General features: G+C 36.6%; 2 protein-coding genes across 2 annotated transcripts in view; both read right to left on the bottom strand.

Annotated features, from left to right (window-relative positions):
* Positions 1-11,319, bottom strand: part of LOC122266487 (structural maintenance of chromosomes protein 2-like) — a 15,643-nt gene extending 4,324 nt beyond the window's left edge. The window contains 19 exon segments of the mRNA XM_086533495.1: positions 1-142; positions 447-590; positions 1,744-1,937; positions 2,154-2,292; positions 2,683-2,804; positions 3,951-4,155; positions 4,338-4,484; positions 4,726-4,864; positions 5,224-5,342; positions 5,506-5,681; positions 6,108-6,297; positions 6,721-6,867; positions 7,397-7,537; positions 8,290-8,351; positions 8,354-8,426; positions 8,547-8,657; positions 9,024-9,185; positions 9,755-9,904; positions 11,102-11,319. The exon segment at positions 1-142 is cut by the window's left edge and continues 53 nt beyond it. Of these exon segments, the coding sequence (XP_086389621.1) occupies positions 1-142; positions 447-590; positions 1,744-1,937; positions 2,154-2,292; positions 2,683-2,804; positions 3,951-4,155; positions 4,338-4,484; positions 4,726-4,864; positions 5,224-5,342; positions 5,506-5,681; positions 6,108-6,297; positions 6,721-6,867; positions 7,397-7,537; positions 8,290-8,351; positions 8,354-8,426; positions 8,547-8,657; positions 9,024-9,185; positions 9,755-9,904; positions 11,102-11,269 (2,731 nt within the window). The 5' untranslated portion in view covers positions 11,270-11,319.
* Positions 11,320-11,503: 184 nt separating this feature from the next.
* Positions 11,504-15,000, bottom strand: part of LOC122244768 (protein FAM200A-like) — a 4,151-nt gene continuing 654 nt past the window's right edge. The window contains exons 1-3 of the mRNA XM_086533520.1: positions 13,729-15,000; positions 11,732-11,831; positions 11,504-11,523 (exon numbers count right to left, since the gene is read on the bottom strand). The exon at positions 13,729-15,000 is cut by the window's right edge and continues 654 nt beyond it. Coding sequence (XP_086389646.1) covers positions 11,504-11,523; positions 11,732-11,831; positions 13,729-15,000 — 1,392 coding nt within the window. The remainder of the gene's footprint in view (positions 11,524-11,731; positions 11,832-13,728) is intronic.

Below are 15,000 nucleotides of genomic sequence, written 5' to 3'. Positions count from 1 at the left end.
GCTGTTTGATCTCTAGCTGTGCCTCATCACTGGACTTGATTATCTGCTCCTTGCGCGCTGCCATGCTATTGATCTCCTTGTTTTGCGCACTCAGTGTCTCCTTCTGCTCCTTCACTGCGGCTTGGGCTTTGCTCACTTCTTTCTGTAGGGAAAGGAAAGGTGAAAGGGTATTGTGGGTTCATGTTCTCAACTGTTTTATGTAAAACAAAATTAGCTAGATAAAATGCAATGGGTTTGAGGTGGATTTAATTATTACTTCTTAAGGTTATCAAATCTGCTTACTTTCACAATAATAAAAATACAAGCAACACAATGTTTCTTTTATCCATACTGTCACCCAAGTAAATAAGCTATTTTTAAACACTAATTCAACACCACAAATGCACAAGCATATTAAATAAAATTAATCCGCAAATATAAAAATACAGTACACACACAAAACCTACCTTGCCCTCAGCAACCTCTTCCTCTAGAGACTCGCACTGGACCTTATACTGCTCCAAAACTTCTACTGATGTGGTAATCTGGCCTTTGGTGTTTTCAATGCCCACTTCCAATTCACTGATTTCCAGCTTCAAACTCTCCTCCTCCTGTTCAAATGATAAGGCATTTCCATTATAACATGGTGTCTTGGATTATAGAGGAGGTGAAGAAGAATAATTTGTAATATCAAGTCTGGAAACAATTTTCTAATCTCTAGTTCATATTAATCCCTTAACCCGTTAACGACGGATGGCGTGTTTTTTCGTCATACATGACGCAGGAGCTCTTGCCTGACAATGGGCGTCATGACGTTCGGGGATTTTGGATCACTATGTTATTTTATTGTGCTGAGTAATGAGTGAGTGATGCTGACAATTGCAGTCATAATTATTATAACTGCTGTAATATTAAGCAAAATGGGTTTCAACTCACTTCCAAAACCTAGATGGCACCACTTTCTTCTAGCACCAGCAGAGGAGAGAGCCTTGAATGGCACCCATCTACGGTCTCTAGCAAGCACTATCTCTATAGAGGGATGGCACATAGCAAGTTCCCGACCTCTTGCTCTAAAGTACCGCAGATGAAATATGTGTAGGCAGAATGAGAGGAGGAAGGTGACTCACACCATGTCCAATGTCTACAATGTGCCACTGTACCAGTAGGGATGCCTTTTATTGTGGCACTCACTGTCAAAAGCACAAGTTTCCTTCCTCTTCCCTACCTCTTCATTTTGGATGGTTATAAGTTTCGTATTCGTTCGTGACAGCACAGAAATACGAAAAAATAAAGTTGCTTTTTGTCCCCCCCCTAAAATAGTAATACTTCTATCACATTGAGTATAAAAAAAAAGAGTTGATATGGACCCTGAACTACAATTTAAGTCAACTGCAGAATTGATGGAACCTGTGATAAGACGGATATAAATTTCTAAAATCAGTAAAACACAAAAAAACAGAACACAAAAATGGCTCTAGCTCTACCATGAGTGACTAAAAGGAGTGGGAAAAGTTAAGGTATGTTGCTGAAGCTGCCTCGATCAGAAATAAAACACATTCTGGTGCCTGTGTAAGCAAATCTATCCTCCGTCGGCAACGGGTTAAAAAATAATGAACTACCATAAATCACACACAAAATATTCATACATCTATGAATACTTTCTCAACTCTCTTTCCCAAGAAAGCCTTTATTTATCTCTCTATCTTTTCACCAAAGTGGACATAAACTCATAAATAAAAATCCCCTTGACTCTCTTTTTCTCACCTGCTTCTTGAGGTTCCACTTGCTTCTTGTTTGTTCAGCTGTCTTCTTGCACTTCTCCAGTTCCACCTGTGCTGCCTTTAATTCCTTCTCTTTCAGGGACTTTGCATTCTTAATTTTGTTCTCAATCTCTTTCACTTTGCCTTCACTTTCTACATCTACCTGCTTGCACCTTTCCAGTGTTGCCATGCATTCCTCTGCCAAAGTAAGGTATTTATGTACAGTAGATATTCTTTGCATTCTCAAATTTCTTAAATCTGTTCTTGAATTTCTGTCTGACTAACAAAAGTAAAGAAAATTTTGATTCATAAATATAGGGCCATCCAAATAAGAAGTTACTGATTCATAAGAGAAGAAATAAAAGAGGAAAAGCAACCAGGGAAAGATAGTTTCCCTGCCTGTCAAATACTCACTCATTACTTCCTCAAGTGCATTGACCTCCTCCTGCTGCTGATAATGGGAGCTCTGCTGGATTCTCTGCTGACACAGCTCCAGTTCATGAGAGCGAAGCATGTACTGCTGTTTCACTGACTGATATTTGTCAGCATTATGCTGTAAGAGAAGGATTTATTTAAGCTTCTAATTTATAAACAAGTACACAAGGGACAAAAAGTAACATGAAAATTATATCTTAAAGTTAAAAATTAGGTTATAGACATTCTTTTAATCAGGATCAAATTTCTTTCAATTAAAAAACATACCAAGAATCTACTACTGATAATACTTAAGAACATTGCTGATATACAAAGTTAATAAAATCAATAACCAAATCAATTACTTCATCTCTAATAATATTCTTTAAATATATATGGAAGACTACATTCCCCCCTCCCTCTTAATGTTACATCTGCACAACTCTTGTATTATCTTTAACAAATGCAAATATCAGTATAAATTGCATTTACCAACAAAAACAAAAGCATAATGCTCCTATGAGATTACCTGAAGATGTTGCAGCTGTTGTTCCACCTGATGCAGCTGCTGGACCTTAGCATTAAGAGCATCTTGGTATTCTCTGATGGCATCCAACTGAGCCAATACACTGCCACCTTGCCTTCGTGCACCTGAGAGAAAAAGTATACTCATATTTAAATGCAAATATCATGCACTAGAGTTTATCCATTTTTACATTCTTGTAAGTAAATAGTTAAGGGGTAATCTTTCCTTTTCTACAACTCTTAAAAAATAATCCTCGCTATCTATGTATGGTTAGCAGTTCTAATACTTTTTCATATGTACACCCTTAAAAAACAACTAAACAAATTTAAGATTCTTTTTTTTTATACTCAGAGACAGACCCAGAATTTCCTACACAACCATTAACCCATTCCCGACGGGACGTATTTTTGCCTACTCCCGCTAACGCCGGGAAGATAACAAGCACACAACGCTTCGTGTCGGGGTGTTTTCTCGCTGTGTAGGGCCGTGCTGATCTTCCCAGAGCAATTTTTACCCACCCTATTCTTATGGTTTTCATGAATGTATCTACCGTGTAAGGCACTTAAAAATATTGCCATGTTCAGAGGAGTTATTTTAGTAAAAAAACATGTTGCAGTAATGCTTATTTAGTTTTATTTGATTGAGCTTTGCCTATATTCTTCACTTCTATGTGAAAATACCAAAGGAAAGTGGAAGCAATCTCTTAGTGGGGCATCAAAAAACATGTTTTATACTATACCTTTTTTTTTTACCAAAATGAAAAGAAGAACAATATGAATAATCGTACACTTACATATGAGCATGTACATGTACCTCTTAACGTGATATGACGTGATATCATGGATAATCAACAAATTAGCAGTAGTACTGTATTAGTGATTTTTTTATTTCTTGGCCAAACGTATTTGATTTTACAATAGTTTTTTTACTCAGATCTTTTTATTCAACTGATCAAGAAGCAGAAATTACCATTATTACAATAATATCACATAGTTTTCTGTGGCGTCACTTTTTTAACGTTATATCTCATTTTATGACACTCAAACACCTAAACTAAACTAACAAAGTCTAAGAAATTATCTAAAATGATTATATTTTGAGAACAATCTAGTGATCTATTGCTGACGTTTCAGCATGTCACTACTGGCCTCCCGGGGCTCAGCCAGAAAATGCTCCACGTCTCAAGATGTCCCCTGGGTCCGGGGATATTTTTTGATCATGTGATAGCACGTCATCCAGCACGAATGGGTTAAAATTCCCTGAAATCTTACCTCCAGTCAGAGTACCAGCAGGATCAAACACATCTCCTTCCAGTGTTACAGACTTCTTCATGATGTTCCTGTCAAAAGTAACTCTCTTGGCTACGTCCATGTCACGACAGATGAAAGATGTGCCGAAAACCCATTCCATGGCTTTGTGCAGCTCACTGTCATAGCACACCAATGAGAGAGCAGTCTGCACATTTTCCTTGCCCACCTGTGAGATAATGGGATTGGTTTAGCAGTCTTCTTATTTACTAACTTGAGTGTTTCTCTACATGAAAGGATCTTCAAAATCTATATTGATCTCTTCCTACTTCTCAGTTCCTAAAATACAATTATTTCAATATTGCATCCTGCATTTTAACATAAACATCCAGAAGTTAAGAAGTGACTTACATTGCTTTCAGCATGTTTAACAGTGTTGACATCAATAGACCTTCCAGAAATTTTGTTGAGAGGAATAATTGTAACACGTGTTTGCAACTGTCCCTTCTGCAGGAGCTTCTTGCCTGTCACCTCTGAGTCCACAATTACATTGTACAGCTGTTAGGAAAAACAGAAATAAATTTAATTGAATATACCAATGGTGGTGAAAAAAACAAAAACAAAAAAAAACAATATTCACACTATAGTTACCAAGATAAAGGCTCTAGGTAAAATTACACAGTTAAATGAAAAAGTTCTCAATGAACTATAAATGACAGCTAGATAATGTTTAAAAAAAGAAGAAAAAGACCAGCTGATACCACAAAATGTTCTACAGTACTCATAAGACAAACCTCACCTTTCCACCAGCTGTGACCTCCAAGGCTGTGGCAGTATTTGAGTCCCTCAGTTTGACAAGTTTACACACCAGTCCTTTCACAGAGGTCCTGTCAAAGTTCTTTTCTGGATCACGGTAATTGAAACACAATTGTGGATATCTGAAAAGGGGAAAATATGGATATCAAATCCTGAGATTCAATGGATATAGATACTATAATAATTCATAATTTCTAAAAACTCAAATTTCTCTTGTATTATCTTTTACATTACAAATTGTTTTTTTTTTTATGCAGAAAAAAATAATGAATTTAAAAAATCATACAAACTCTGAAATATCCTACTGTGGAAACCATGTTAACTCTTGAACACTTAGAAATAAATTCAGCCAAAAATAAAACAATACCTTTCTTCTTAAAAATCAAGGCCAATACACAAGACTGTCTCAAGTTACAGTACAGAGAATTCAATCTGCATACTTAATGGAATACAAATAAGAATAAAAAAAGCGTATCCTCACCTTGACTCGAGGCCCTCCACCTTCTCACGAAGATTCAGTACTTCATTATTCACCACTCTTCTTTGCCCTTCTAGTTCCTCCACTTTGCCATCATCATAATCCAACTTTTGAAGCTGTGTCTGAAATATTGATTTGGCTTAAGCACCAACTGAACACTAATGTTTATTATGATCAATATAAGTAAGAAAAAGTGAAGAAGCAACCTATGTGATATTGTCTTGAGCACATTCATCATGTGGAGCAACTAATGAAACTCAATGTAATATTCAAAGCCTATCTAACCTCCAAGTTCTTGACTTCTTTCTCCATTCTCTCCAGAAGTGACTTGTCCTTGGCATAATCAGAGGCTGTGCGCTTCATCTCCTGTTGCTTCTTCTTCAGTTCCTCTTTGCTGTGCTTCAGCTTCATCTCTGCTTGCTTGGTCTCAGTTTTAGCTGCTGTGATGCTGGCCTTGGTTTCTGGTGGAAAAAAAGGAGATGTCAATTCATACAAAGGTAATGGTGGTATAATGGTGGCATCAAATAGTGACAAAAAGAAACACAAACATATTTACTAGAAAGGAGATCTTACTCTGTATCCAGCATATATAAAAAGACATAACAGAACTACAGCAACTCTTCATGTTTATTCAGTTATTTATTACTTTTCCATACACATTTTGAAACTTTTAAGAGACAAAATATATTTTGTTGTTCAGCCATTATCATTAGTATCAAGTGAATATATAAAGACACTACAAAGTTACACATCATATGCCTGGTCTTATTTCTTCCTGTTCCTTCTCCATTATAACATATATCAAGTAAACATAAAAAATCATGATTGTTCACATTAACTTACTGTTCCTCTCCTGCCTCTTATACTATTCCACTCAGACCACTTACTGATCAGCTGTTCCTGTAGGGTGGCATCCTCCCCATCTCCAGCCGAGTACATGCCAGAGCTGATGGCCTGGAGCCTCTTCTCTGCAGCGGCCAAGGCATCTTCATCAGCCTGGTCCTGGGCTCTCATGGTATCAAATGTACCCTGGAGCTTCTCACCCTCCTTCTTTTTCCCCTCGAGAGCTTTGTTGTCCTAGGGATTGTGAGGAACAGAGAGGGAGTAAAGATCTGATCTATGCCAGCAGGGAGCTTAGTTTTAATCATAATATCAATAATGGTATACTTATCCCATAAATTCAAAAGAGGTTTTCTAACAAAAATAGTATTATAATGACATAATAAGACTAAATCTTTCAAAATAAAAACAACATTAATTCATATCATCAGTAACAGCATTACAAGAAATATCAAGAACAATTAGTATGAGAACAAAAATATAAAAATATCAATAATTCAATGCAAATCATAGAAAAAAAGGAAAGAATTGAGAGGGGGGGAAAAAAATAAAAAAATAAAAATTAGGAAAATGCAGTAGGGAGAGAATGACAGGGAAAGGAAGGGAAGAGATAAAAAGAAAGAAAATTGAAAAGTGAGAGAAAGAAAAGCAGGCTCTTACATCAGCCAGAGACTTCTCCAATTGCTTCTTCTTCTTTTCCTCTGTTTTGATGTTTTCTTTGAGGTTCTTCAGTGCAGCTGACAGTTTGACCTCTGCCTTCTCCTCCTTCAGAACCTTCTCAAGCTCCTGCAGCCGACCTCCTGTCTCCTTCAAAGTCAAGCACAAAGATCTTTATTTTGTGTATATTTCTAGATGATATTTACTAATCACAAAAGGAAAACATTATATATGGATAAAATAAAAGATTATCCAGATAAACATGGGTATGAATATCTATATAAAACACATGTAAAAGTACATACAAAAGTAATAAAAATCAAAATGAAATTAAAAGGCTGAACCAATTCAATTTTCCAAAAGCAAAAAATTACTTTACTAAAACCTATTCAAGTTCATAAATTAAATGAAAAGATATCATAACTTAGAACCAACATATTAAAGAAACTGAAGTACATATAAATAACAGATGACAATGTACAAAGAAATAATTAATTGCAATATATATTACTGTTGTGTTTAACATGATACTTCATGTATGAACTTTACTGAATCTTCTCTAAGTAAGAATCACCTCAATGCGAGTACTTTCACTAATCACCTCTAAGTGAGTACTTTCACTCAATATTGCCAAGATAAAATCACTGCATCTGAACTGTAAGCACGCATGCAAACTCACATTATCTCGAAGCTGCTGCAGTTGGATGATCTGGTTGTCGAGTTCCTTCACCTCCCGCGCACCATCACTAATGCGCTGCTGGATGTCCTGCATCTGTTGCTTCACGCCTTCATGCTCTTCTCGTGCTTTCTCGCTAGTTTCCTATAAAATGTCAATCGTGAAGGAATTGTTATTAATACATTGGAATCAGGAAATCAATAAAGCAAGAACATCTATAAAATACTCAATAGCTAGAAGGATTGACATAATGACATAATAAATGAAACTGAGACAAAAGGAACTAAAATCAAAATAAGATACTACAAAACTGATATGATTGAACTGGTAAGAGATAAACTTTATGATATCAAAGGGCAGAACGAATAATAAATTTCTTTAAAATAACATACCTATGTACAAATCTATATATATGGAATGATAACAAATAAATAATGAAAGAAAGAGACTCAGCAAGTCTTATATTAGTAATGACTGAGCTGATATAAAAGAATGAGAAAACTTGATGAAGCCGATAGAAAATAAGTTAAGGATTTAATCTAAAGATAAATGATATTATGAATATCAACCCACTCACAACGGGGGCATTCCAGCCTTTCATGTTACAATGCCGGGGCTCTCGAACGCATAGGCCTAAATCAGTTAAATAAACGACGCTGTATGGCGTCACCCAGCGAAAGGGCCTAGAATGCCTGGCACAGTAGTGTACCACCCGTCCAGAGAGGGTTAATTATATAAAGAATGACTGAACTGATAACATAAGAAAGAATGGAAATCAGTAAAGCAGAGAGCTTAATAGGCAAAAAGAAAAAGAAAAAGAAAAACAAGGAATTAGTGTAGTAAAAAAGTGCAGATTCCTTAAACATGAAGATCTGTAAAACCATGAGAAAACTTACCAGGGCAGTGACAAATTTGTAGGCAATGTAAAGTTTGGAGAGGTGCTCCAATTCCCTCTGACCTTCTGGAACTCCAAGTACATTGTTCGCTCTTCCTTTAGCTTACTCAAGGTTGGTGTGATTTCCTCCTCTAAGATCTGTAAAAAATGGAAGTATAAAGTCTCAGACAAAGTGTATCACAACTTATAACAGAGTAATAAATAAAGAAAAGGCAGGGCTGGTCAAAGTAATAACTATCAATAAAATTAAATACATACATCATTGATTTCCTTCAACTTTGCATCTTTCTTCTCTATTGTCTTCTGGGCTTGCTGTTTCTTGGATTCATACATCCTTGTGCCTGCAGCTTCCTCAATCATGGCAAGGATCTGTAAATAGGAAAGCAGGATTCTCATTAAACTCTGGTTTGAAACACAATACTAGAAACCAGCAAGATGATTGAAAAAGATGGTAATGGAGATGAGAAAATGATTTCACGTGCAAAGGAAAATCGGAAAGATCATTTTTTAGGTGCTATTGCTACTTGCATTATGAATAACAAAAACATTTCAAAAAAAGGAATTAAATAGCAAGATGATAAGCATGATAATTATGATGACTACTTCTTAATAATATTGATCATTAAAAAATAATAACAGGAAACAAAGAAATACAGGGAAAAAAGAAAACTAAGCAAATATAAGAACAAGATTCAAGAAGAAACGAAAAATGGAACAGAGAGAAGACAAACATACCTCTGGAGGTTTCATGTTGAGAACCTTTGTGATGCGACCTTGCATGATCAAGAAATGTGGGTTGTTTACATTTAACTGGACTGAACGAAAGAAATCCTGCACACGGCTGTTCTGAACAGTTGTGCCATTGATCATGTACTTGTTCCGGCCACCAATTACAACCTGTTTATGCATTATGGGGGACAAAAGCAAAAGAATGAATAGATTTGTAAAAAAAAATAATAATATTATTATAAAAAAAAAAAATAAATAAATAAATAAATAATAACAATTATGTATATGTTTAAAATAAAATTATAAACTACTGATCTGGGGTATTTCATATCAAAAAAAGATATTGTCATATGCTATACTTAACCCGTTAACAATGAGGCGGTTTTGACTCAAATTGGACTAAACGCCAAATTTGTAGGCCTAACGCCTCTGACTATTTGCCTGATATTGCTGTGGTCGACCACTATGCACTTGATCACTTGGTGTGCCAGCCACATGAAAAGCCATAACAAAACATCTTGTCCTCGGCAGCAAGTCTTACCACCACATCACATGATATCTTGTCACCCGATGTTAATGGGTTAAGAGTCCTTAAAATTTCCTTTTAGCAAATCTTACAAATTTTAGTTCAATATGCCAATAGTGGAAGAATGGAACTAAAACTATCCCCCTAATAAATAATAATAATAGCAAAAACAATAAAAAAATTCACAATAACAGCAGCTAAAAAATAATACCTGTCTTGTAATGGTCACTTCATTGTAATGATCATAGCCAATGGGACTCTGCTTTTTGTCGGTGTTGTCAAATGTAATTGTGACAGTAGCCTTGGTGACTCCAGCCTGTCCATTTTTGTACACCAGCTCCTGCAGATTAGTTGCCCTCACCTGGAAAACAAGCAAGTGATCAACTTTTCATTAATGAAAATTATTCATATCAAACACCAATTTTATGCTTTGCTAGAACAGAGAAAATATACAATTTAAGGCTGATCGCATTTGTAAACAAATTGCAACTAATGGGCAAAAACAATGGTGAAAAGACTGTGAAAACAATTTGAGGAAGAAAAAACTTGAAACTAAAATTAATATTCATCAAACCAGAAACATTCTATGCATCATCAGGCTACTGGCCAGGATATGATTACCTGTGAACATGAAGAGGTTATGTCAAAAATGCTAAACAGGAACGTGTTCAAATTTTCAATTTCACAGACACTTATTAGCTTAACCTAGTTTATATTTACTGGATATGTATTAATTTCTACTGAAGATTGCTTCCATGTTCTTTGCACATTCCAATTCATTGATGAAATGTCTTACATGTTTTGTGCTTTCAATGATTATAGGATATATCTATTCTGTACATGTAAAAAGAGGCTTCAGAATTTGATTCAACATCAGTGGTACAATAAATTAAGAAGTTGAAGGCACTATAAACTGAGGAGTTGGAATTCAACATTTTGTGATTCTACTCCACAGCCATGGATTGAGGCCATAAAAATGACATAATTCTCAGAATGTTGACCCATTGCGTACGGCTGTCGGCACTGATTAGGCCTAAAATACAGGAATCACTGTGTACACGACATGACATCAGGATCTGCTCAAAGTTGAAGTATGCACATAGTTATAAAGTATCATAGCTGTAATGTCGCTAGCTCCAGAGCTACAGGGTTCCAAAGTTCCGCATTTTATGGATTTATGGAAAAATATTGTTTGGGGTAGTCTACACTAACCAGAGGGTGGAGCAAAACCCTTTTCCCGTCCCTTTAATTTTTACCTGGTGACACTAGTGTTGTAGACACTAGGGTCACCAGCAAAGACACAATGGTTTAAAGTCATCATACACAAGATTGGATCCTGGATGCACAGCAGAACTATAACCTACACAAAAGTTAAAAATAAAGTGATCAACCATATCCAGTATATGTCCATCATATCCAATAACACAAAAATCCATACCTTTCTTTAATTGCACTACCAAACAGTGGACAATGTTTATTTCTTTCATTCTAAACGGCTCAACAGACATAATCAAGTCATGCGAAAAAAAAAAAAAAAAGTGAAAGCCCCTTCTCTCACCTGGCTCAGGTTGGTGATGCCGAGGAGGAAGCAAATAGCATCCAAGATATTGGACTTGCCCGAGCCATTGAGCCCCGTGATGGCATTGAAGAGTGGGTCAAAGCCATTGATTTCCGTGCGCTGGCCATAGCTCTTAAAGCCGTCAATTACCATCGACTTGACATACATCTTGGAGACCAGCTGATGTCGCGCCAACCTGGGGGAACATTGGAACAATACTGAGCTACTTTATGAGGGTGGATCCCTTTTCAGATGTATGAAAGTGAGATTTGGTTAATTAAATATGTTATCAGAATCTACATCAATAATCATTATGAAATAAATAATTTACCAAGCAAATTACCTGGCAATTCATGAGTGATCTACAAAATATGTTTAAACAATAATCACACCTACATACTGTTATGCTTTACATGAAGAATCTATTATATCAAATTTACAACAAAAAAGAAAAAGCAAAGATGTAACAATAACTATATATATTGCAGGAACTAAATGTCAAATGATACCCAGAAAATTCTTTATTGAAGGCAACAAATTCAATACCATCATCTAGCATTTCACTAGCAGCACAACAGGGTGGAAGTGGAAAAATGATATGGCTGGCACACAATAACTTCACTTCTCTACCTGCCAATTCTAACAAAATTGCAACTGACATGTGCTTGTGTGGACTGGGTATACTCTCTGCTAGATCTAGACTAATTTGCTTTGCAGTTTTCCGAACATACTAAAATGCACAATATCATCACATCACACTTTTCAGCTGCAGGGATTAGATATAAAGCTGTCAGTTATAAGCTTTCCCAGAATTATGCACCGGAGATCTATTGACCATTAATAGAGAGTGGAAAGCAGCGAGGCCTTGTTAGTAATTAACCCATTGCAGACGGGGATAAATTTGCTTACCAAGCCACCAGGATAGGTTTAATTTTAGAGAGAGACCGCTTGAAGCAATATAATTTGAATCATCCCACTCTCTTTCAGTCATTCATTGTAAAACTAGAGCTGTTTTGGTGTTTTATTTTTGTGTGTGTTTTATTGAGTTTATTGACTTATATGTGCCATATGACAGGCTCTATCAGTGCTGCAGTTGACCAAAATTGTAGTATATTATCCATATTAGCTCATTATTTTCTTTATACTCAATGTGATAGAAGTATTGCTGTTTTATGGGAGGACAAAAGGCAACTTTATTTTTTCGTATTTTTGTGCTGTCATGAACGAATACGAAACATATAACCACCTACAATAAAGATAACAAGAAGAGGTAGGGAAGAGGAATGAAACCTGTGCTTGTGACTGTGAGTGCCACTGTAAAAGGCATCCATATTGGCACAGGAGCACATTTTAGACACTGGGTATAGATTGAGTCACCGTCCTCTTCTCGTTCTGTCTGAATATCCTTCATCGGCAGTACTTTAGAGCAGTGGTTCTCAACCTTTTTGGCCCGCGACCCCCCAGACAATATTGGTAGAGACTCGTGACCCCCGCCTTCCCCCGAAGTGCTTCTGACACACACACACACACACACACACACACACACACACACACACACACACACACATACACACACACACACACACACACACACACACACACACACACACACACACACACACACACACACACACACACACACACACACACACACACACACACACACACACACACACACACACACACACACACACACACACAGAGTACATGCCTATGCCCCGGATCATAACAACATAATCGCAACAAATAAGATAAAATAAATATTTAAAATACACATTTATTACTTTTTGGTTTTACATTAACTGAAATGAGAATAAGGTTTTGGAATATGCGAGCTACAGCTAGACATCATGAAATGTTACTATAGAATCACTATAAAAAGAATAAGATTATGAAATTGCATGTTTAATTTTTCTATATTACATATATATATATATGAATAAGAAAAATACAATCTTTTGAGACAAAATATGCAAAGCAATACGGTATATTTTATAGAATTAATGTTAAATCCGTACAGCCACTAACAACTTTACTAACTGCTTCAAGAGACAAAAATAAGTATGAAATTATAATAATACTTTTGTTGAAAAAAGCTACTGCAGTTAGTATGAATTATGTCCGTGTTTGTAAACCACAATCAAATAAAATTACTGATAACTTTATATCAAAATTTAAATATTCAGCCTTAAAATAATTACAAAATAATTACAGTATTTGATTAAGGTGCTGATATTACAAATCTGCTGAAACCTAAAATCAGCTGATGATGTATAATTCTCATATGAGACAATACACCCACACAAAAATCTGGTAGACTCAGAGATATTTCATACCTCTTTGGTTTGGAAATTAATATATTGGAAATATTTAAGACATTCTGTCTGAGATAATTATTTTCTGGATTTGAAAGAACTGTATGAATTTCTTGCGAAATAATTACTAACGTGGTGTTACAATTAAAGTACAATATTCATGAAAGTTTAAAGACAATGGTCAATATTTAGGCCCTGCTATGGGGCTCCACTAGTAGTGATTAGCTAATAATATCCATATTCCACAGTGAAAAATAGTATTTACACAGGCCTAAGTTTATCATGAATAACTAACCCCAGTTAGTGAGATACTTGGGCCTGCGTTTTTGAACACAGTAACTCCATCCTGGGTTTGATGCCAGAGATGGCAACTCGGAGATCATCCTCCACCCAGAGTCGTGATCGGTATTTGTTTTTAATATATGTCAGTGCCGAAAAAGTCTTTTCACATAAATAGGTTGATCCAAAAGGAATTAGTACATCCATTGCAGCCTTGGATAATACTGGATATTCATTTGCAACTGAAATCCAGAACTCATCCAGTGTGGTTGAGCCAAACGATGTCTGTAAGGTGCGATCACTGGACAGCTCCAGCAGTTCATCCTCCATGTCGGATGATAAGTGATCCCCTGTAGCAGTGAATGGTTGTCGTATCCAGTCATATCGTTGTGGGGCTGTCTCCTTTGGGAAGTACTTCTTGAAGTGGGCCACAAGACCTCGGAGGTGAGTCGTGATCATTACCTTCACGTTATCGACACTTAGTTCATTCTCCTCCATAAATTCCTCCAGCTCAGGAAACATTTCAACACTGCCCCCATCAACTCGCACAGCCCATCGTTCCAGTTTCCTTGTGAATGCATCAATTTTGTCAGAAAGAACCAAGATGTTTGTGTTTGGGCCTTGTAGTGATAAATTCAGCAGATTAAGTCTTTCGAATATACAAGACAAATATGCTAGATTTGCTAACCAGTCAGGGTCAGTCAGATGGTCAGCAAGTTGGGACTCAGACTCAATCAGGAACAGGCGCACCTCATCTCGCAGCTCGTACAAGCGGTTGAGAACTTTGCCCCGGGACAGCCACCTGACTTCTGTGTGGAACAACAGTGCTTCATGCTCCGAGCCCATCTCATTGCAGAGTGTGGAGAACAGCCTGGCGTTTATGGGACGTGTTTTGATGTAGTTTACTATTTTAATCGCAGTCTGAAGAACACTACTTAACTCTGGATTGAGTGCTTTGCTCGCAAGAGCTTCCCTGTGAATAATACAATGTGTAAAATTTATGTGAGGTGCCACTTGTAAAACTCTTGCCTTAAGTCCTTTCCTTTTACCCAACATTGCCCCGGCACCGTCTGTGCACACACCAACACACTGGTCCCAAGACAAGCCCTCCTCTCGTATTTTGGTGTCCAGCTTTGTGAATATGTCACTACCTGTGCAGGTTCCGTCCAGTACAGTGCAAAAAAGCATGTCTTCTTGAAGTTTTCCTGCAAAACTGTATCTGATGAATACCAGTAGTTGTGCAGAATTTGATATGTCTGTCGACTCATCTAGCTGCAGAGCATACTTGCTTCCCTTAACCCTGTC

This window comes from Penaeus japonicus, unplaced genomic scaffold (assembly GCF_977035675.1).
Source record: "Penaeus japonicus unplaced genomic scaffold, GWHDUDI00000001_assembly GWHDUDI00000039, whole genome shotgun sequence".
Taxonomy (NCBI): Eukaryota; Metazoa; Arthropoda; class Malacostraca; order Decapoda; family Penaeidae; genus Penaeus; species Penaeus japonicus.
The sequence above is the reverse complement of the archived record's forward strand: the minus strand, read 5'-3'. Positions and strand labels throughout refer to the sequence as shown.